Here is a 24589-nt window from a genome sequence, read left to right as displayed (position 1 = left end):
TCGATACGATACTTCATTGGCATAACCAATACAACACTCAATACTTAAAAAGTATCGATATTGTATCGTATCGTGAAGCTCTAACTGTGATGTCTCAAAGAACATTTAAAATCAATATTTTTAAAATAAAGTATACGAAAGAATTCACCCTTAGTTTTTCACATGCGAAAAACAATCTTATATTTTTCGATGTATATCATTTAATAATTTTCTACTAATTAATTTGAAACACACCTACAATACAGTCGTAATAACTCTGAAATTATTTTAATAATATCGCATATGAGCGAAAAGTGACATTACTGTTAGCAGTTACGAGTAACAACAGCTACCAAGGGACGAGGAGCGAAAGGCCGGAATTACTATTTAGAGAGTAATATCCTCACTTTCTGCTCGTAATTCATATTTTATTTCTACTATTATTTAATAAAATTGAACACCTTGCTTTTCTAAAAATGCAGTAAATTTCTTAATTAACTAAGATCACTATCATGGATTTTACACAAAATGGATCTGAATATAGAAACAATCGGGAGAATATTTATTTATTCGGTAACAGACACGCTTACGAAGCAAAAAAACAAAAAAACGGAATCTGGTCATCATAAAAAGGCAAAACCAAACCTATATGATGTGGTCTGCAGGCTAGGGGCACATAGCCTCTCTTGCTCAATTCTAACTATCACCTCCTTGTGGTAAACCTAGGTAACCCAATCAACCCTGTGGAAGACTGTGGTAACCAATGTCAGTAGGAAACAAGGCCATGGCGAAAGAGAGCGGGAGAATTGGTGTTCCAAAGATAGAGGGTTAGGATGAAACTCAATTACATCATTATAGAAAAATAACCAGTCTATGAGTCTCAGCTCTGTTTGGACATGGTTAATGGGAATAAGTTGAATAGCAATGAATGAAACATGGAAAGATGCAACAAACCACCGAAAATGATATGACCCTTGGATTTTGGGACCCGCAAGCAATTATTTTCATTGAGTATTTGAAACATGAAAAAACAATAAATTTATTGGATTATTTCATTCATAGGAGATTCTGACCAATAGAAAGCTACAGAAATCTAAATTAAATCGATAATTTTTGATAATTTCCCATCGTCAAGTATATTACGTCAGATGCCCTTCGTTGCTACGAAAAAACACATTCAGTGACATTAATGACAATTAATGTTTTAAAAATTATAAAAATGATGACTTTCAACCGTGAAATATTTATAACAACTGTGCGTTCAATTGTATTAATTTGTACTTACATAAATAAATTACAATAAAATTTTGGTTTTGAACAGTTTTATTCATGAAATAATCGCAACAAATTGCACTCGATCTCTAAAATTAATATAGAATTTTTGCCCTCGTGACACTTTGAAATAATTTCACGAGCCGAAGGCTCGTGAAATTAAAACTGTCAAAGTGACACTCGGGAAAAATTCAATAATTCTAGAGCTCTTGTGCAATTACTACTGAGCATTTGAAGACCGAAATAGCAAAGAAAAGGTAAAGAATAAATTATTTAACCAAGACCATGTCACAAGTTGTTGAAAATGTTGGCAAAAATGCACGAATTGAGAATTGCTTCCACGTCCACTGTATACTCCAGATCAGGCACCCGGTGACTACCACCTTTTTCTGGTCTAAAAAAAATGCTCCAATGCAGGAGATATCCCTTCGATACCGACATTTTACTTCGATGAGGAAGTAATCCCAGAAACTGGCAAATTATATTATTTTGAAGGCAAAGGATAAATCGATTTACAAGGGCGGCATCGAAAACATATAAATGCGTTAGAAAGATTATATCGCCGCTAAAGGAGATTATTTTGTCAGATAAAGAATAATACATATTTACAAAAATATGTTGTTTAGAGTTAGGCTCGGAACTTATTGACCGACGTAATAGTTATGAGAAGTTATTAAAACTGGAATTTAAAATTTTGTCAAAATCATCAAAGGACATCGCACACATCTTATGGAAAATATAATGTCACTCAAATTCAATAAAATTTATACCAATAGATTCGTTTTAAATTAACGATCAAATCTTATCATTGCGCCAACTCTCTATTTTCAAAAATAAGAGCAGAAATTGATATAAATAAATCTGAAATCAAATGGGTAGGTACATAAGTTAGAGAGAGAAAAAATATTTTAAAATACCCAGATTTTCGGTACTCCATAAATCAGCGGATTAGTTTCACTAATCCGCTTAGGCCCAGCGGGATTTAAGCTGTTATGAATAGCACTCAGAGCAATAATGATTGTAAACTAACATTTTATGGACTCCAAAAATGTGATTTCGATAAACTTTAATTGCAATTTGCGCCGTAATTAATCCTAATTAAGAGTTGGCGCAATGATAAGAATTGATCGTTATATTAAAACGAATCTAATCGTATAAATTTTATTGAATTTGAGTGACATTATATTTTCCATAAGATGTGTGCGATGTCCTTTATAATTAGAAAAATTTTAAGTGCACAAACAACTAGGAAAAATCGACAGCTCCAAGACATTATAGTCCAAAATGGAAAGAATTTAAGTAAGAAAGTATGGCCGTTATTTCAAGGCCACCTAACATAACCGATAAAGCTCTGATTTTCCAAATACGTGGTAACAATAATTGTAAATTATTACATGTCCAGATTAATATGCAGAGTAATAAATATGTAATATAACGTTAACTTAAAACAATGAGGAGATTTTAGATATGCTGCCATAATATGTTTATAAAGAAACAACAAATGATGCTTCGTGAATATGCTATTAGATTTGGAACAGTTAAAATATGAGGATTCTATGATAATAATGTAAGAGATATAACTTCCTCACTACAGCCTTGGAAATAATTGTAATTAAACATTGTCAACATTTGTAAAATTAGTAACATTTGTATATAACAATACAAGCTGTGAACTCCACACATATATCTGACTGTTGATATTGTATATAAAATATTGGTAAGACCAAAGTATCAGAACATATATTTACCTAATCAAACTAAATTTTAGAGTAATTACATTTGTTTTAAGCGTATCCGCACTATATTCGGGGATGATTTCATAACGCCCGATAAAGGCATGCGATTACCATGGAAGCGACACGCAGCAACTAGAATATTTTCGAAACACATCGCAATACAATGCGATGTGTTTCAGAAAGCAGTCCCGAGATAAAACATAATATTCTATGTATTACGGTTAGGTACATATTTTTAGGTTATGATTAGGTTTTGTTTGATAAAACTACGAATTAACGAAACTAAACTTTAATTCTTTGAGTTTTTGGCGGGAAAATACATTAGCCATTTTGGAGTTTTTCAAATCCGGAAAGTCAAGTCGATATCCCTGTTGGGATATCGACCTGAATTTTGGAACAAAAAATCCTATTTAAAAAAACTTGCCCGAGAATTTAATAGTGTCATGTGGTTGGATTAAACATTTTTTGAAATATATAAAATTTTGATTATTTTAATAACGAAGCCAATGACAACTGTAGAAATTTAAAGATGTTTCTCTACTTTGAAATTGACTAAGGACTTTCTAAACGTAGGCTTTTGGTAAGTAGATATCTATTAAATTTTTTGTCTTCTCGAATCAGCGCCGCCCTTGAACAAAATTAACACCAGCTGCCACTGTATATCAGTTATGGTATTTACTTAATTAAAAATAAGTAAAATAAATAAGATACATAAAATTACCGATAAATAGACTGACAAATGGACACTGGATAAAACACAACACTAAAACAAGAACAAAAGAAAGATGGATATTGGTGGAATTTAGTTGTTTTTAAACGTACATATTCAAATAAAATAGATGGGCGAAAAGGGGGAATAAAAGATGCGACAAAAAAACTAAGAAAAAAGGTTAATCTCATGCTTTTTAAATGTATTCAATTTTTTCGAATCCTGAGAAAACTAATAAGTATTTTTGAAAAATTTAAATGCAGAATGAAAGATTACGTTATTACCAAGGGCCAAAAGTCCCTTAAAATAAACAAAAAGTTTATTTTGAATGATATATTTGAAATTAAAAATCACACTAACTTTTCTCTTTTTTTTCACCTCTGGAACTTATTAAAATAAACATAAAATTTTCAGGGACTTTCGGCCCTCAGTAATAATGTAAATCTTTCATCTGCATTTAAATTTTTCAAAAATGCTTAAGTATTACTTAATGTTCTCAGGATTCGAAAAAAATGAATGTATTTAAAAAGCATTGGCTAGAAATTTTGAGCCTACACTCGCAAAAGTAAAATATTAATAAAACAAATACTACAAGTCTTATATTAGGTAAATATGTAAACAGCATTTCATAGAAAATTGTACATTTCTTCAAAACATTGCATCTTTTTGACTACAATGTAATAAGTTTATGTTAGTAGGGTAATAAAAACATTACAAGCCAGTTATTATTATTCAATGGCTGTTATTTAAATTGTAATATTTCTCAGAAATGTTCATGACACAAATGGCAATAAATTAATTTCAAGACTGTTGCACATTTTAATGCTAATTATTCTATTCTTGTGTAAATTACTCATTTAAAAGTGATTTACATTTAGAAGGGTTTTTAATTTGGTTATTAATCACATACATTTTAGTATGTTGAAAATATATTGAGTGTCCACCGCATATAAAATGTACTGCCTGCCAAATCCATGACAGTTATTTTTTCTTCTTCAAAACAACACCAAACTCGTTAAGTCCAAAGTTGAACTTTTTTATACATACTTCACTTTTAACAAATTAGCAGCTAAAAATATATAAGAATTCTTGTAAACTCTTTGAAATTTTCTTTATAATTATTGTAAGCTTATTTGTTTACTTTTAGATGAACTGATGAAAAATTTTCATTAAAGGATGAAGTAGCAAGATACAGGTGAACCTCGATTATCCGTCTCTCTATTAACCGTCACCTCTGTTAACCGTCAGGGTCCATACCTACATAAGTTATATTGACTACATAAGTAAAAATGTAGCCATCAATTCATTTTATTTGAGCATTGCGATAAGCCAAACGAAATTGAAATGTACATGCAGTTATGCCACCACCGCATTTTTTATGTAAATAATTTTTATTCAGGGCTCTGGATTAAATTTCAATTTAAGTAGGTGATAAATGATACCCTGCTTTTAGAGTTCTATTTTTAGAATCGCAAGCCGAAAATAAAAATGCACAGCACAATAATTATTAGTCAATATCTGTGTGTCACCATAATTAAATTTGATTCAAATTCGAACATTGATTGTGTCACTTAGTCGTTTGATCAATTAAGTTTTGTTGATGTTCTGTTAACCGTCTTTTCGATTATCCGTCATACCCTTGGTCCGGTGCCCTGACGGATAATGGAGGTTCCACTGTACTTTGTTTCCTTCTCCAGTTTTATAATCTTCTGTTGAATGACAACCCTTGAATTTTTTCTATATTTCACTGACTCACCAGTACACATGTAACCTTAAGTGTATGTGAATTTGAAATTTACTGTGGAAAGAATTATTGGATTCTGAAAATCATTTTGGAGCCTAGATGACCAAAAGTCGAAATTCATCAGCAATAATAAATTAAAATTAAATAATGATAAACTTTTAGGCATAACTGTGTTATTTTTTACATATCGTAGCGTAAAAATGCTAACTGAATTATTATGCAATGTAAATTGGTGCAAGTTGATCGCAAGTATATAGTGCTTGAGGAATTGCGATAAGCCAAACGAAATTGAAATGTACATGCAGTTATGCCACCACCGCATTTTTTTATGTAAATAATTTTTATTCAGGGCTCTGGATTAAATTTCAATTTAAGTAGGTGATAAATGATACCCTGCTTTTAGAGTTCTATTTTTAGAATCGCAAGCCGAAAATAAAAATGCACAGCACAATAATTATTAGTCAATATCTGTGTGTCACCATAATTAAATTTGATTCAAATTCAAACATTGATTGTGTCACTTAGTCGTTTGATCAATTAAGTTTTATTGATGTTCTGTTAACCGTCTTTTCGATTATCCGTCATACCCTTGGTCCGGTGCCCTGACGGATAATGGAGGTTCCACTGTACTTTGTTTCCTTCTCCAGTTTTATAATCTTCTGTTGAATGACAACCCTTGAATTTTTTCTATATTTCACTGACTCACCAGTACACATGTAACCTTAAGTGTATGTGAATTTGAAATTTACTGTGGAAAGAATTATTGGATTCTGAAAATCATTTTGGAGCCTAGATGACCAAAAGTCGAAATTCATCAGCAATAATAAATTAAAATTAAATAATGATAAACTTTTAGGCATAACTGTGTTATTTTTTACATATCGTAGCGTAAAAATGCTAACTGAATTATTATGCAATGTAAATTGGTGCAAGTTGATCGCAAGTATATAGTGCTTGAGGAAAATGAGGGGTATAGTTTCAAAATGTACAATCTCCATATTTCACAAAAATTGAGATAGATGCCGCATTACGTCGAGTTTCTAGCCCTGAAACGAAACAATAGAAAATCTCTTTTCAAAATAGTCATTATCCAATGAATTTTGAAGGCAGAAAATTAGACTTAAATTCAAAATTTTATTCGTTATACCCCTCAAATGTCACATTCTATATTTATAATACAGTGATGCCACTCCTCAGATTTTAAAGAAACTGCCAGCAAATTATTTTTAATTCATATTCTAATTGAAAATCTAATTTTGGCAATATTTTAGAACATTTTCAAAATTTAAAGCGAATTGTAATAGTCTGTATTTACACATCTAAATTAAAGCACAGCTGCTTTTATTGGCAAAATATATAGGAACATTTGAGTGCTAATTAACAAATCAAATAATAAAGTATTGACAAGTTTGATATTTGTTGATTGATGTTAATTAAGACGGATAAAATCAGATTAATCATACATTTTAATGACATTAACCTTCCGATGACCAACCTTTTTTTGTTACACAGATAACCAACGGGGGTCAAAAATGACAATTTACAAAAAAATTAAGTTGTTTTAAGAAATACAATAATGTATTCGTAATTTTAATGTTAGTATTGCATCAATTAATGATAAATAAACATTAGTTAGACATATTTTAATTATTACAACTGAACAAAAACAGAAATCATAATTTTGAACATAGAACTAAAGAAATTTTAAAATATAGGTACACTAATTTACGTCGCCACAGGTTTAACAAACAATTTTTTTTCAATTTTGGAATGTTTCTTACAAACAATTCTACATAATAGACGGTATTTACTTAATACAGGGTGTTTCATTAATAATATATAAAATACGAAGATTTAACCTAAAACACTTAAATAAAATGTGGTTCCTTACTGAGTTACAGGGTGTTTTATCTAAAAATTTAAAAACTATTTTTGCTCAGCATTTTAATACTATTCGATGTATCCTTTTTATACTTAGCAGAAAGTGCCACTACTATATACCCTACTAAATTATTATAAACAAATGTTTCTAGCTACTACCAGAGGCGTACGACAGGGGATAGTGGATGGTTGACCCTTCTCAAATTCTACGCCACTGGAGGAATTACTATTTTAGTGCCATTTTTATATTCTCCAATACTTCCTTCGTAAATAATATACTCTTCATTGGTAACGATAAAGTCATTAGTTTTCGAGATATTTGAAGTTAAATATGAAACGGCACAGTTATTTTGATTAATTTATGATATGATTCATATTATTAAAATTCAAAAATTATTTGTATCCAGTACTTTAAAACTATTTGGGGTATCCTTATCATACTTGGCAGAGAGCGTAGGTACTGTACACCCTACTAAATTAAGATAAATATACGTTTCTAGCTACTACCAGAGGCGTACGACAGGGGATAGTGGCTGGTTGACCCTTCCCAAATTCTATGCCACTGACGACATTGCTATTTTAGTGTAACTTTTGATTCTCCGATAAATTTTATGTAAATAATATTCTCTTCATTTGTAACGATAAAATGATTAGTTTTCGAGATATTTGAAATTAAAAATGATCTCTCATTTTTAACTTCAAAGATCTCGAAAACTAATGATTTTATCGTTACAAATGAAGGGTATATTATTTTCATAGAAAGTATTAGAGAATCCAAAAATTGAACTAAAATAGCAATTCCGCCAGTGGCGTAGAATTTGGAAAGGGTCAACCATTCACTTTCCCCCACGGTACGCCTCTGGTAATATCCAGAAACGTTTGTTTAACATAATTTAGTAGTTTGTATAGTACCTATACTTCCTGCCAAGTATGAAAAGGATATGTCGAATAGTTTTAAAATGCTGAGCAAAAATACTTTTTAAATTTTTAGATAAAACACCCTGTAACTCAGTAGAAGGAACCACATTTTATTTAAGTGATTTAGGTTAAATTTTCGTATTTTGTGCTAAGGTTTCTCCAGTTACTATATGGACAATTATTAATGAAACACCCTGTACATAATATAACATTGGAACATGGAAGGCCAAGGGAGTTCGTCTTTTGACTCTAAATTCAGAAAATATTTTTTTTCATAAAATATAGGGAATTTTCGTAAGATATAGGATCATTTCTAGACTAAGGTTAATGTTGTTTACATTTTACAACATTTCTGTACCACTCATCATCATAGCCTTTAATTAATCTAATCTCATTGTCTGTGCTGAGAAAATTTATAAGATGACACATGCATGAATGGTTGGGAAAAAATCGCAGATTTAGAAAGTTTGTTACCTTGTAACCTTGTTAGTTACCTTCAATTTCCACTCTGGAAATAGTTTTCTAAGACTAGAGTGAAGAAAGATTAGTCAGTAATCGTAATGGAAACAGACATGAAAAAGAGGAAAATCAAAAAAACAGCCCTCATCTTACTAAATGTAGAAAAGTGTGTAGCAAATCCATCAGCAGAATGCAGCAGTGTGATTGCCAATACTTAAAGAAGTGAACAACAAAAACATACCAACAATAGAGGATTGGAAAATGTGAAGCACATATCTCGATCATACACTGTATGTATTATGCTACACACAATGGACAATACATAAAAACACAATGTACTTACAACTTTTTACCCCAAAACTCATAACAGTGGGACCCGATAAGTCGGCCTCCCATAACCTGAAAGTCCAGCTGACCCAGACTGATTTTCATCAGACAAAACAAACATTTTTGAAGTTAGGTATACTTCTTTAGGCGTGTTTGGGAGTAAATTTATATGTGCGCGAATTCATCAAAGTCTTGCTTCTGGGCACAGCTGAAATGTTACATGTGCTCTGATTGGGTATTTACAATGACCTGTCAATAATTGTTCAATATGTCGGTTATGGGTAAACAAATGTTGTGTATATTAGTTTTTATTGTTGTGAGGGAAAAAAGCAAGATTATAGTTGTAGTGACTTTTTAAATAGTTTTTAAAAGCAACAGGTACGTAATTGTAAATGTTTCAGTATTGTAATAAAAAATTACATAGGTACCTACCTATTTGAAAAATTTAAAATGTACTACCTAGTAGGTAATGCTTTGATTTACATAATATGATTACCAACAAAATTTCTACCAATATTCATCTAATATATTGTTTTCTTACTGTATGTTTGGTGTTTTGTTGTATTTTAATATTTTAATTCCACAAAAATCAAACTAATTTCATTAAATCCAGAACTGTCAAAAGTCTAAAACATTCAGTTTGTCTATCTTCCCATGTAACGAGTGTGTCGAGGTGGATAAAATCTAAGATGCTTGGATTTTAAATCCAACCGCCCTAACATACGCGGGTTCAATCCCCAATGCAAATTTTTATTTTTTTTATTTTTTTTATACATATTATGATTGTAAGTATATTTATTATATATTTTTTTTTTCAGAAAATATGTATTTAGTTAAAATTTTTGCCAACAATTATTATTGTTCAGAAATAATTTGCGGCATTTTTCAATGTGTTTGTGTGTGTTTTAGTCTTTTATTTTTGGTATTGTTTTAATAAAAATTTTTGGAAAGTAGTAAGTATTAAAATTAGTTTAATATTTAAATAAAATATAAATAAACTGTTTAAAGTATGTATACAGTAGAGCGTCGATAATCCGAACCATGGTAATTTGAACGTTCACTAATCCGAACACAAAAAAAATATAAAGTAAACAAATATGATCGCAGACCGAATTTTTGGATTTAATATGACAATATGGGCAAAATATGACTGCGGATTTTTGTTTTGTTTAATGCAGAAATACATACAGTCGGAAAAATGAAAGAATACCCATGAACGAACATATAAAACACGCTGTATTTTCCTGTCACCGTGTCACACAAAAAATTGGCCAGCGCAAGTACATGTAATAATTATTATTACATGTACTTGCGCTGGGCAATTTTCTTTGTGACACGGTGACAGGAAAATACAGCGTGTTTTATATGTTCGTTCATGGGTATTCTTTAATTTTTCCGACTGTACAATATATTTGTTTATTATGCAGGTGTTTTATTCCTTGTAACTAAAACATAATATGTACATAATATGTACTATGTTTATGAGCTTTGTATGTATTTTGAACATATTATGTTCGATAATCTGAACAATTTGATAATCCGAACTACCCCTGTACCAATTAGTTCGGATTATCGATGCTCTACTGTATTAATTTCGTTGAAATCATATACAGTAGGAAAAATGAAAGAATACCCATGAACGAACATATAAAACACGCTGTATTTTCCTGTCACCGTGTCACAAAGAAAATTGTCCAGTGCAAGTACATGTAATAATTATTGTTACATGTACTTGCACTGGACAATTTTCTTTGTGACATGGTGACAGGAAAATACAGTGTGTTTTATATGTTTGTTCATGGGTATTCTTTCATTTTTCCGACTGTAATAGAAGTATAACTTCTTACGTGAGTAAGTACACACACACATTCTTTTTTCACTTTGACTGAGTTTTTTGCCAACAAATTAATAATACTTTATACAACTCTACGTAATTTAGATGTCAGCTGACTGTGCATATGCATTTTATGTTTTTGCAATTGCAGTAATTAATGGAATCATAAGCTGTTTTAATGAAAAACCGGTTTATTTAGAAAACAATTATATTTGGACAAAACTATAAAGGTAAACATTTATCATTTAGTAGGAAATATGTCATCATATGACTGCTATTACTGCTTTTACCCGTTTTGGCATAGATTCCACAAGCTTTTGACAGTGCCCAGATATCCTTTCATCTCGAAACCAAACCTGAATGATTGCTTCTATCATTTTTATTTTTGTAGTACAGTCGATTTTGCGTAGTCTAGCTTTGCAAATGGCCCATAAATTTTCAATCGGGTTGAGGTCTGGCAAATTACCGGGCCAATCTAAAACACTAATCTTCTTATTTTTAAAAAATTCCATCATTTGCTTTGACTTGTGACACGAAGCAGAGTTCTGTTGAAGAATCGCTCCTCCTTGGGGCTGACATTTGAGTTCGGTGTCCAAACGCTGTTCCAACATGGATTTGTATTTTTCGCTGTTCATCATGCCTTCAATTGGTACCAAAGTTCCAACCCCCATGTATGAAAAACATCCCCAAAACATTGCAGTATTACCAACTGTGAATATTAAAAAAATCACAATGATTCCATTAATTCACACAATACTGTATAATGGAGTTTATCTGTAACTGTAACTATACCATATTTTATTAATTTTTACCATATTCTCCTGCCAATATGGATTTTCGAAAACCCGGATCGGCTGCGGTCCTGATTAATCCGACTTATCGAGGTTCCACTGTACTATGAACACTTTTCAACAAATTTCTCTTAATTTTAACATAACATTTAATTTAAACATACCAGAAGTCAACAGTTTCAGAATCCTTAAGTTTGTAATACTTTTGATTTAGCTATTAATATATCAATAAAAAAATAGAGTAAAAATCAATCTGGTAACAGAACCTATCCTGCAGTTGTGACCTCAGTCATATGAAATTTAAAAAATTCAACAGTTCAAAGTAAAGGTTCAGTATGTAAATTATTAGAGCTATGAACTCCTGCAGGCATGGTTGCCAAACTTAATGTATTTTCTGTACTTCTTGTTCCTTCACAATGTTTTGAGCCCCCGAAAAAGGTTTAATGTCAATGTATGGTTTATTTCTGCTTAAAGCTTGAGGCTAAAAGCATGAATTGCTTCAAAACCAAAATCAAAAAATCAAAAGAAAAAAATGATTCACATCCAATCACAGTATATATTCACCCATCCAATCAAAATATGAAAGTATTGGAAATAGTAGGTGACTGAACAGAATGAATGGAAAAACAGATAAAGTGAAAAAACGTATGCAGGAAAGTAGATTTTACTATCAAAAAGATGAATGTTTACCTATTCAAACAAAGTCTGTCAATATAGATATTAAAAAAACAGAATTTGACACTTTTACAAGAATAAACCCCTTGGTTGTGTTGTATATAACTTGTGAAATTGTTAAAAACAAATGATTTACAATAAAGATATTAAACATTAAAAAGAAATCTATAAAAGTAAATGATTGAAAATGCGATATGTTGTTGTTTAGAAACAATATTTTGTTGCAATTACACAAAGTTTGGTGCCAATTTATATAAATTTATTATATAGGTAAGAGATGATTTAAAATAACTTGTGCCCCCAAGAGAAGACAAAAAATAACCACGTGTGGTTCCTAGCGAATCATATACAAAAATAGTTTCAACGTTTTGACCAGGATATTTTGACACTTCCTAACTTTTACTTGGCTCTCCCTATATTCTTCAAAGCGCTTTTCTAAACTAAGGTTAACGTTCTTTAAGTTTTACAACATTTCTGTATCACTCATCATCATAGCCTTTAATTAATCTAATCTCATTGTCTGTTCTGAGAAAATTCATAAGATGACACATGCATGAATGGTTGGGAAAAAACCGCAAAGATTTAGAAAGTTTGTTACCTTGTAAACTTGTCCATAAGTGCCGTTCCCAACGACTTCGATCAGCTCAAAGATTCCTGCTGGGTCCTGCAACGAATTTGTTGTGATAACAAAAGAAAAAGTTGCGTGTGTTGTGTGTATATCGTGTGATAAAGGATGATTCACACCCATAAAACTGACATGTTTACAGAAGACATTAGCACCAAACGGGCTGGTTTATGGTGCCTTTGAACTTCGAGAAACATGGATTTTATTGGAAACCGGCTAAATCTTACCTTAAGTGCTGTCAAGTCGATATCATCCAGTGAACAGTTCACCGACGGGGGCATTTGATGCGCCATTTTGATTAAGTTCACTCACTTTAACAATCAAAATAACACCGTTCTTGTTCACGAACTCGTTTTACACTACAAAATTAGAAAAATACATTAAAGGTATATCCCTAGATTTGGTAAAATCTAGTATCACACTGTTGTTAAAGTATAAAATGCATTTTTAGTTGGAAAACCCGTTCTCTTGCAATACACAAAACATGTTTTCAGACTTTCGGCGCACCCTTCTCTGTCGACGAGTAAACGAAGACAGAAAATCCAGTCGTCAGTCTGCTGAAAGTGTTGCCGATGCCACGACGGTAATCGGCACAGTTGCCAGCATGTCGAGGCATTTGATTATGACTTGATTTACGTACACCGGCTTGATAATACAGTAAAAGTTCCTAACAAAAGAACTTTACAACGCCAATAAACATTATTTAAATATAATAGAAGTATTTAAGCAGATAATTAAACAGTAAATATAAGATAAAATAGCAACACATATATCTATGTAAAAACATAAATTCTATACAAGGGAAAGGGATAAAAAGAAATTGTATTTAATCAAATTAGGTAGGTATGGTATTTTTACTACAAAAGCGATATTACGTAGGTCAAAATTTTTGACGTAAGAGAACTGTCAAAACATTAGAATGTGACTTTTCATTATTGCCATGTTTATTATAAATTATGGCAATAATGAAAAGTCACATTCTAATGTTTTGACAGTTCTCTTACGTCAAAAATTTTGACCTACGTAATATCGCTTTTGTAGTAAAAATACTATATCTATAGTATTTGCAAATAATATTATAATTTTTGTTTATTTTCTTCTTCTTCGGTTTCTCCCATTATGAGTTCGCCGTTTTCATCCTCCACCTCACTCTATTCTCCCAGTCACCATCTCTCAGGTTTCTATAATAGCATTGCCTATGTACTTTCTCCATCTCATAGTAGGACTTTCTCTCCGTCTTTTTCCCGGCGGGTCCCAGTCCAATATTCTTTTCGGTCATCTGTACTCTGGCATTCCTTGTAGATACATACATGCATATACCACTGCAGAATTCTGTTTTCCAATGTTTTTATAATTGAGCATTCTACTTCCATTATACCCCATATCTCCCCTACTCTTGTGATTTACAGACATCTCATAAAGTCCAATTCAACTGTTCTTATTTCATTTCGTATTGTTATTCCATTGGCCATACTTCTAAATTTAAGATATGTACATATCTTAATATGTACTCTCTTCTAAATTTAAGATCAAATCTGCAAACTCGAATCCAATACATATAAGTCTTCGGTTTTAATACACATATTTATTTTGACTTCCCATAGCTCATACTCTTCCTTTAATTTTCTTATCATATATTCCATATGTCCTCCCTGTCTTGTACAAAAATGACTTAGTGATCGGCGATAAGTAGTGAATGTAATATATTCTCTTATACTGGTATGCCCATTATTCCACATTTTCTATAACATCTTGTTCTGAAGCTATTTCTTTGTGCCATTTATATAATTTTTATTATTCTAATTGGAAAATAAGCCACAATTTAACTTGAAAAATGATTTTATTGACGTTTCGACTTCCACTTCGGAGGTCGTTATCTAAACACAAGATATTAATAAATTAAACAAATTTTGTTGCTTAGTAAAAAAAATCTTCTAATGATTTAATTTAATCTTAATAAATTTTTAAATTTTAAAGTAGAAGACTTTAAAATGATTTTAACTATTTATAATGGAAAATAAGCCACAATATTATTAAAAGCTGATTTTTATTAACGTTTCGACGCCCAAATCGGGTGCCGTTGTCAAAATACAAAATACTACTAACATAAACAAAAATGTTGTTGCTTAGTAAAAAAATTCTTCTAATAATTTATTTAATTTGACTCATTTATATCGGCAATTCAGATACATATGATACATTTTAAAGTAGAAGACTTTAAAATGATATTGCCAATATTTATGAGTTGCGTTCCTGGGACGACTTTACTGAAAGATAGTTCATTCGATTACATTAAATCAACCCCAACTCAAGAATATCCGTCACAAAAAAATCATAGCATGTGATCTGTCTTTAAAAAGACAACCATATGCAACGGTGACATTAAAATTCTCGCGTTAGAGATCTCATAGTAAATCTCTAACGCGAGAATTTTAATGTCACCGTTGCATATGGTTGTCTTTTTAAAGACAGATCACATGCTATGATTTTTTTGTGACGGATATTCTTGAGTTTGGGTTGATTTCATGTAATCGAATGAACTATCTTTCAGTAAAGTCGTCCCAGGAACGCAACTCATAAATATTGGCAATATCATTTTAAAGTCTTCTACTTTAAAATGTATCATATGTATCTGAATTGCCGATATAAATGAGTCAAATTAAATAAATTATTAGAAGAATTTTTTTACTAAAACAACACTTTTGTTTATGTTAGTGGTATTTTGTATTTTGACAACGGCACCCGATTTGGGTGTCGAAACGTTAATAAAAATCATCTTTTAATAATATTGTGGCTTATTTCCCATTTAAATAGTTAAAATTGTAAAAATGCCACAAGAAAATAGCTTTAGAACAACATTTAAAATGATATTGCCAATATTTAAGATAGTTCACTCGATGACATGAAATCAACTTTAACTTACGAACATCCGTCACAAAAATCATAGCATGTGATTTGTCTTTAAATAGGCAACCACGTGCAATGGTGACAGTAAAATTCTCGTGTTATTTATGATTATAACATACATAATATCAAATCAGAATTTGGCGTTAGTTTTGAGAGTAAACGGAATGTAAGACCAAATACTTTCCATGTCGGAATAGTATCATGAGGTTTTTTTCTTGGTTTTTTCTCTTGATTTACTATGGAATCACTAACATCAATGGTCGAAACAGTAGTGAGAGCACGCAAAATCGGCGGTTGCTAGGCAACGTGACGTCACTAAAGTAGAATTCTATTTTGCTTGCTCCCACTACTGCAATTAATTTTCAACTTAAATTGTGGCTTATTTCCAAGTAAAATAGTAAATTGTATAAGATGTCACAAAGAAATAGCTTCAATACAATGTCTTTAAAAAGGAGATCTTATGGCGCGTCCGCATTGGTAAAAATTTGCGTCGAACAAGCTGTTCGTCGCAAATGTTTGCGTGCTCGAAGTAAATTGTGCTAGTGTGGGCGTGTTCGTCGCATAAATCGGACACAAGAATTTTCGACGCACACAACGCACACGCTCCATCGGTTATCGTTTTCGAGCGAAGATCAAATTATTTGAGCACCGCGTCACACCGCGTACTCACTGGTAAAAATTTGCGTCGAACCGTTAGTACAATACGTACAAAAAATTTACCAATGCGGACTCGCCATTAATTTACTAATAATAATAACAAGATTTTTAAACGAAATTAAATAGACACTAATTTATTTTAAACTATCACACATTTGTATTTGTGATGAAAAATTTTAAAACCATTTTCATTAAATATTAAAAAATAATGCATTATCCAAAATTAGAAAAAGAAAATGTAGATCTCTAAAAGAAGAAGATCGTTTTGAAAAAATTGCGTTTAAAATTAGTAAAATTAGGTACAGAAAAGTTAAAGAATTACTTAATATACTTTAAGATATGACATAATTATGCAAATATACATAAGCATAATAATTGGGAGACTTTTACTTGAAACAGAGAATATTTAAGAGCGTAGAAGCAAAATTTCGAGACAATGCCTTTTAAATGTATTCATTTTTTTCGAATCCTGAGAAAACTAATAAGTATTTTTAAAAAATTTAAACGCAGAATGAAAGAGTACATTATTACCGAGGGCAGAAAGTCCCTGAAAACTTCTATAATGTTTATTAAGCTAACAGGGGTGAAAAAGAATAGAAAATTGAGTGTGATTTTTAATTTCAAATGACCCATTCAAATATCCTTATTTGTTTATTCTAAGGGACTTTTGGCCCTCGGTAATAATGTAATCTTTCATCCCCCGCCTGTATTTAAATTTTTCAAAAATATTTATTAGATGTTTCACGATTCGAAAAAAAAATGAATGCATTTAAAAAGCATTGGCTCGAAATTGTAAGCTTACACTCTTAAGTGCAGAAAAAGTCAAAGTTTAATATAAAATACAAACAATATTATCTAGGTAACTCGAGAAATTGTTTTAAACTATATCCTTATTACAATAAACTTTTCACGTCGATGGAATTTTAAGCATTGTGAGATTTCAACATTTTAGTTTTCTACGATGCACACAGGTGGCGCTAAAAGAGTAGAAATGTGTACAAAATTCAGGAAGAGTAAAGTAAGTCACCAGTAGATGGCGAGTTTGAATTTGAGTTATATAAAAAACTAAAGTGCAATAACCTCGCGTTTTCAAGAGTGTACACACTTTCCTGTTTATTTTTTGAATTTTTTCAATTTTTATGGTTTTATCATAATACCGTTGTAAACATTGTGTGGTAAGCGTATTATTTGTTTGAAGTACGATTTAAATTTTAAATAAACGAGTGATATGATATAAAATGTTTGTAGAAGACTAAAACTAAAATAGATGCAAAATATTAATATCGAAAAATGTACCTAGTATAGTACCTAAATAATTTATTTTTATATAAAGCAATATTTTTCTTCTTTATACAGATTGTTAATTTTTTAAACTACCCAAGTTGTTATTCTAAAATTGATTTAAGGTGTATTAGGTATGTATACAGTATGGTGCAAATTGCAAATGAAAGGAATAAATTCGTTATTTTATAAACTGGCGACTTAAACCTTTAACTACCCGCCCATCAAGTTATAACATAACTACACGCGTGGCGTACTTTGTACGCCACAAGAAAATACACTTAAAAACAGCGGATTTGTTTAATTTTTTTTTAAATACACTTAGTTGTTTGTTATAAACCTTATTCGGCATCAGTGAATACTAGGAGTTCCTTTTCAGTAAGCCAATTGGGATTTATAACTGGAATCATGGAATAACTGGATTCCATGATAAATAAAATTACTAATAAAAAATTTTTTAAATGTGATTTTTTACAGGAGAAAAAGTATTGTTTACAAAGAAAAATATATTTTTTGCCATAATGACTAAAAAACAATTAAAATATGTACTTATATTACGACTTATAGTAATATAATCCTGGGGTATATTGTCCACCACCGGAAACAACAAATAATAAAATGTAAATTACGATCTTTCAAGAACGCCGATTATAACGAAACTAAAACCAAATTGTAAAGCACATTCCAGTGACAGGTTAGAAAAATAAGCAAGGTCAAAAATAAAATTTTTAAATATATTTCCAATAGAATTCCTATATCTGGCGTACAAAGTACGCCAGCGCGTGTAGTTAAAGGTTAAGGAAAAATCCCGAAACAGGTCGATTTTTATTTTTAAATTATGATATGTGGGCATATATATATATATATATATATATATATATATATATATATATATATATATATATATATATATATATATATATATATATATCATACGAGTGACGTCATCCTTATGGGCGTGATTATCACGCCCATAATCGATGATTTTTAAAATGAGAATAGGGGTCGTGTGCTAGCTCATTTGAAAGGTTATTCAATTCTCTATTCAGTTATATAAACATTAACATAATTATGTATACAGGGTAATATAATTATTACATACTAGAAAATAGAACGTGAAATACTAGGTACTACATTTCGGTGGAGCTTGTAGGTAAATTGACATGCTATACATTAACTGTGTTATTACAACATATTTTGGTATTTTTCTTTAATAAACGTTGCTTTACTTTATTTAAAACGCAAAGGTAATACTAATTTTATTTTGAGGTTTGTTCTCGCATTCTTATACATTCATACAAAATGGCACACATACGAATAATGAAAACCACGGTATCTCACAAGACTATGAGTATCGAGCTAAAAATTTAAATTAAATATTAGAATAATAAATAAATCACGTTTTATATAATATTTCCTTACTTTTGAACATAATATCAGGCCTTATCAGAGTTATTGTTACAGTTATTTTAATAGATAGGTAACATCTAATTATTTTCTGCTTCATATGAATAAGCTATGTAAGAAGATATCTTCTTCTCTTAAATCCTTTTCACTCGCAGAGTGACGGATTTTTTGTTGTGTTGGCGCCTATTCACTTTTTCCATTCTATTTCATTTCTCGATATCATTTTCATTTTTGTTTAGTTCATTCCTCTGACTTTACTTCCTTTTATGGTTTCATTTATCCAACTTTTTCTTGGTCATCCACTCTTTCGTTTCTTTACTCTTTTTTTGAAGTTTAATTATAATTTAATGGTGACTATAATTGAGGGTCAATAGAAAATATAACCCCCATTTTGAATTCTATTACCTATATTTTCTATTGCGCTCCATCAAAAGTAAAGGTTCCATCAAAAGTAATTTCAAAAAGGGGACTATTTTATGATTCTATAATATATGAATCTACTTTTAAAAAATCGTAGAAATGTCATACTAAATGGTGGTTAGTAGAATTCCCTTTCTGCATTTTTCTAATTTCAAAATACTTTTAAAAATGGGAGCATTTTAGTAAGTATTCTACATTATCTGAAAATAGTTTTTACTGATGTAATTTTATTTTTGAGATAATACTTGATTTACACGTTGGGAATACCCAAATTTGAAAATTTCGAAGCTACCACACCAAAGTGAACAAAAAAATTTTACCTAGGTACTCAATTTGGACAAATAAGACTGATTTCTATTCAAGGCAAATAGAATTCACATTCAAACCAAATAAATTTTAAGGGCAAAATTAAAGGTTCTTAAATCAAACATATATAAAAAAGTATAAAAGCTAAATACTTAGGTACTCTTAATGGCAATGGCCAGGTGATTATAATATCTAACAAAATACAGGTTCGTTGCTGCTTATAAAAAATATTGGCTCACCAAAGTCGTGGTAAATACGTTACTTTTAACATTTGAAATAATATTAATCAAATATGTTATATTGGTAATCTAATTATTAAATTAAATATCTAATTATTAAAATAAATAAATATAATACATAAATATGTTTATTTCAAAATATTTATATCCAAAAATTATATTTTATTACAGTAATTAGCTTAACATTTAGCGCCATCTAAGCGACAACGCCTAGATTATTGGAATCAGTGAAGCAGGAAACTGCAGTTAGGCCGGTAAAATGGAAACTGTAATCCTAGTATAACCTGCGGCGCAACTCATCGAACTCCAACTCATCAAATAACATTTAATATACACCTAACTTATATACAGCCACTTCATTGAGAGCCCTATCTGATCAACTGGACATTTCATATACATTCAGAGCCGGTTTTGCTTGACAGTATACCTACCGTTTTTTTACCTGCCAAAATTTACTATTTTGCGGGGAGCCTACAGCTCATGAGAAAATGTAGGAGTAACCGACAGTATATAAATTTGTCTTCTTCCTCTTTATAAGCAATTCTGATTGTTAATTGGCGGATTGATATTGATACCTCTATGGAAGGTTGTCACTCAATCTTTTTTTTTGCGACCATCCGATACTTTTGCCGATTGGTATTTTGACAGTGGCGGCTCGTCAGAGGAGGCAAGGGAGGCTCAGCCTCCCCATAAATTTTTTACACACTCTATACTGTTTTGTTTATCATGAATCGCGAAAACAACAATTACTCTCACTATTATACAACGTGTAAATTCCATATTATCACTAATTATCCATACGTACGGAGCATTAGCATTAGAACGCATGATCGCGTCTCAGTTTTATTACATATTATTGTAGGCAGCCCCTGGGTTATCCCGAGATGCACGAACGGAGCCGAGAAGCCCAGCTTTCTCCGTTGGTAATGCTCCGTGCAGCGCAGCAGGCGTTTAAGGAGACCCGGTCTCCTAACAGTGGCATCTACGGCGCCATCACACGCTGCCCGGAGATATACCAAGGGAGGCAGTGTAGCTTCTCAGCTCCGTTGGGTGGTTGGGTGCGTCTCGGGACAACGAATTTTAGGGTCCTGACTAAAAATAATGAAAAATCTAAAAGTGCGAATTTTGTTATGAAATTTGGTATGTGGGGTTATAACAATATTTGGAACAACTTGCTCAAATAACTTTTTCCGATATCTCTAACTCAAAGCAAAATATCGGTAATTTATCGTGTTTTTGAATTCGCAGTAGGCCGCGTTTAGAATTAAAAAAATTCAGTTGAGTATCTTAAAAAATTTGAAGCTTCATTATGTATGGACTGCAAAACTTCAAATCTGTATTTATTTTGATATGCATAGGTATCTATTTACAAATAGATGGAATTGTTAACAAATAAACGACACAAACTTTGGTATTAAACTTTTACTATTAGACTAACTATTTTTAAAATGATGATATCATGAAATTATGAATTAGGATGATATTATGAAATGTAAATAAAAAATGGTCAAAAGATGGGGCCTTAAATTACATTTTTTGGCGCATTTTTTTGCTAGTGCAAATTTGTCTAGATATTTTACAGTTAGGTATAGCCTCCCCTATTGTAAAAATCACGAGCCGCCACTGTATTTTGACAACACATGTCTCCCCCATTCTCCTTGTGGTTATGCTATTCTTTTTTGAAGTTATACTTCTTTAGGCGCGATTGAGAGTAAAATTTCATAATACTGCGCGCATGCGTATGGCGTTTAGTTGCTATCTTTCAAGTTATGTATAAATATATCAGTGCAAGAAAAGGTGTGAAGAGAATATATTAGTGTTTTTAGTAAATATATTTATTATAATTTTGTGTCTTTGGATTTGTCTTCCTCGGGAGTAAGATGAGTATTATTAAAACATTTTATTGTATATTTATTATACTTCACCTTGCCTGTTTGTTACCGTGAATTGTCATTAGGTACGTCCGAACCGATATAGACACAGTCCTCGTAGCGTATTTGGTATAGCATTCAGCCAGAGATCGAGAGGTCTTGAGTTCGAATCCGGAGCAATCCTATACTTTTTTTTATTTTTTTGAAAGCGGTAAACACAAAATTAGTTTGGTGTTTAAAAAAAATTCAAACAAACTGTTTAAAGTATATTTATTTTTAAGAAATCATATAATAGAAGTATAACTTCTTACGTGCGTACAAAGTACACACACACATTCTTTATTTTTTCTATTTAGTGTCTATAGGCCATTCCACGAATATAGGACTGTTTTGGATTGTCGCGGCAATGAATATTTTAGTCTGAAACATAAGAAGTACGAAAGTAAATGGCTCTAATAATTATTCCAATAAACAACAATGTAATTTGCAATTTACTTTCGTTCTTCATATTTTGCACAGTAAAATATTCGTTGTCGAGACAATCCAAAACAGTTAATCCAAAATATTCGTAGAATAGTGTATAGGGTTTATATACACTGTGCGTTACATTTTCCAATATCTTCACTTCTCTTTCGATCTCTCAGCGTATTTTCTGTAATTCTTCTCAGTACTCTCATCTCTATGTATTGTCCTTTTCATGAGCATTTTTCAGTGCGTAACAAATGATAGGAAAAAGGGTAAGTCCGTGATAATACACATTTATGACATTTATTCTAACATGACATTTTAGTTAAATCTGACAATTGTCACATTTTATTTTCAATTTGGAATAAAAACAAATCAAATGTGTTTCTTGCATTTATAAAATGGTTTTTTCTTTGATTTGTATAGTCTTATAAATTATCCAGATTATATTTGTAATATTATCTAATTAAAAAAAATATATTTTTTTTATTATGGCGCCATCTATCGACAACTAGAATAAATGTTGTAAACGTCTGTAACCACGGACGTGCCTTTTTTTCTGTCACATACAATTTAATGCGTTAGAAAGAAATCGAAAAACTGTGACGCACTGAAAGATGATCATGAGAAAAAGAATAGTCTCCTTTCCAGTAGTCTTTGTGTTGTGGCTGTATCGGGTCTTATTTCTGATGCATATGTTATTATGCGTCTTACACTGGCTTTATAAATCCTTCACTTCATCTCAGTGTTAATATGTCTGTTTCGACATATAGTGTTAAGGCATCCTGCGAGGCACGTAGCCAAGGGAGGGGTCCATGGGGTTCGGACCCCTCCCAAAGTTGCCTCGGCTTTTGTACCAAGGCAGCAAATTTATCCTTAAGTTATTATTATTATTGGAAATGTGAATGAAATTATTATTATTTTTTACTAGGATTATTTCTGTTTTTACTCAGTGTACGGATCAACTTATATCCAATTAAAAAAAAAATACCAAAAACGAAAGTATTCTATCAGCATTTCAAATTTTTTTACCTGGATTTGCGTCTACAGAAAAAACAAAATGGCTAGAAAATTTCTCTGCATATTACTCCCACGACACTTTCCTTACAGCAATAAAAGCTGAATATATGTTATGGTGTAACTGTAATACAAGATCATCTTTGGAACCAAATACCGAAGTTCTCCGCGTAATGGAACATTGTAATATGATTTTTTTTCCAAAAATTTACAAATTCCTTACAATTTTGACAACTATCCCTATCACAACTGCTAGTGTAGAACGTTCGTTCTCAACAATAAAGCGAATAAAAATTTTACCTAGAAACAAGATGAAAAATGAGAGACTCAGTTTATTGGTTCTTTGGTCTGTTCATTGTAACGTTGAATTAAAGCCAGATATATATCAAATATGTAACTAAAAATTATTGGGTAGACAGCTGAATAGAAGATCAGATGTACCTACTCTTTTCTACGGAATCCTCTATTTCGTTATGTCAATAACATCTTCAGGGACGCTCAAATGATATTAAAGATACAATGGTGAAATAATTAGGTATTAAAAACAACTTACTAGGGTGAGATTGTCATAGGTGGTCATCTATCTCTCGTTACCACGCGATCTCGCACATGTGACAGACAAGGATGGCTAGACCAATCAAAATAGATATTGACCAATGACGTCCTTCATATTGCCATTACACATCGATGCACAGAGCGGCCCATAGCTTATCTTAGGTTTGTTCCAACACAACGAAAGCCGTCATGAAACGATCACGAAACTGTTATTTTGTTTACTGCGCAGTTTCGTGATCGTTTCATGACGGTTTTTCGTTGTGTTGGAACAAACCTCTTGTCTATTCATATTATGTCTATGGTTTGGGCCCCCCTCAAGCACATTTCCTGGCTACGTGCTTGCATCCTGCCAGTCTATTTGCTTTTTGTACTTGACTTCTCACTTCTTTGTCCAGGTCTCCGTATCTGGACAATGTAATTCCAATATATTTTATTTCTATTACGTGTTCAATACTGATTGAATCAATTTCTATTTTATATCCGATTGGGTTCTTTACTGATTATTATTGTTTTA

At 31.3% G+C, this 24589-nt stretch overlaps 1 protein-coding gene across 13 annotated transcripts in view; it reads right to left on the bottom strand.

The window, feature by feature from the left end:
- The window catches only part of LOC114340505 (serine/threonine-protein kinase mig-15), a 315391-nt gene extending 301899 nt beyond the window's left edge, over positions 1-13492 (bottom strand). For 9 of the 13 annotated variants that reach the window (XM_028291254.2, XM_028291296.2, XM_028291262.2 and 6 more), the window contains exons 1-2: positions 13178-13491; positions 12924-12989 (exon numbers count right to left, since the gene is read on the bottom strand). In XM_028291254.2, coding sequence (XP_028147055.1) covers positions 12924-12989; positions 13178-13243 — 132 coding nt within the window. In that variant the 5' untranslated portion in view covers positions 13244-13491. Of the gene's footprint in view, positions 1-12923; positions 12990-13177 lie in introns of all 13 variants that reach the window. The other 4 variants (XM_028291316.2, XM_028291333.2, XM_028291310.2 and 1 more) reach the window with 3 other exon arrangements.
- Positions 13493-24589: the final 11097 nt, after the last annotated feature.

The sequence above is a fragment of the Diabrotica virgifera genome, chromosome 7 (genome assembly GCF_917563875.1).
Source record: "Diabrotica virgifera virgifera chromosome 7, PGI_DIABVI_V3a".
Taxonomy (NCBI): domain Eukaryota; kingdom Metazoa; phylum Arthropoda; class Insecta; order Coleoptera; family Chrysomelidae; genus Diabrotica; species Diabrotica virgifera.
This window is presented reverse-complemented; position numbering and strand designations above follow the sequence as displayed.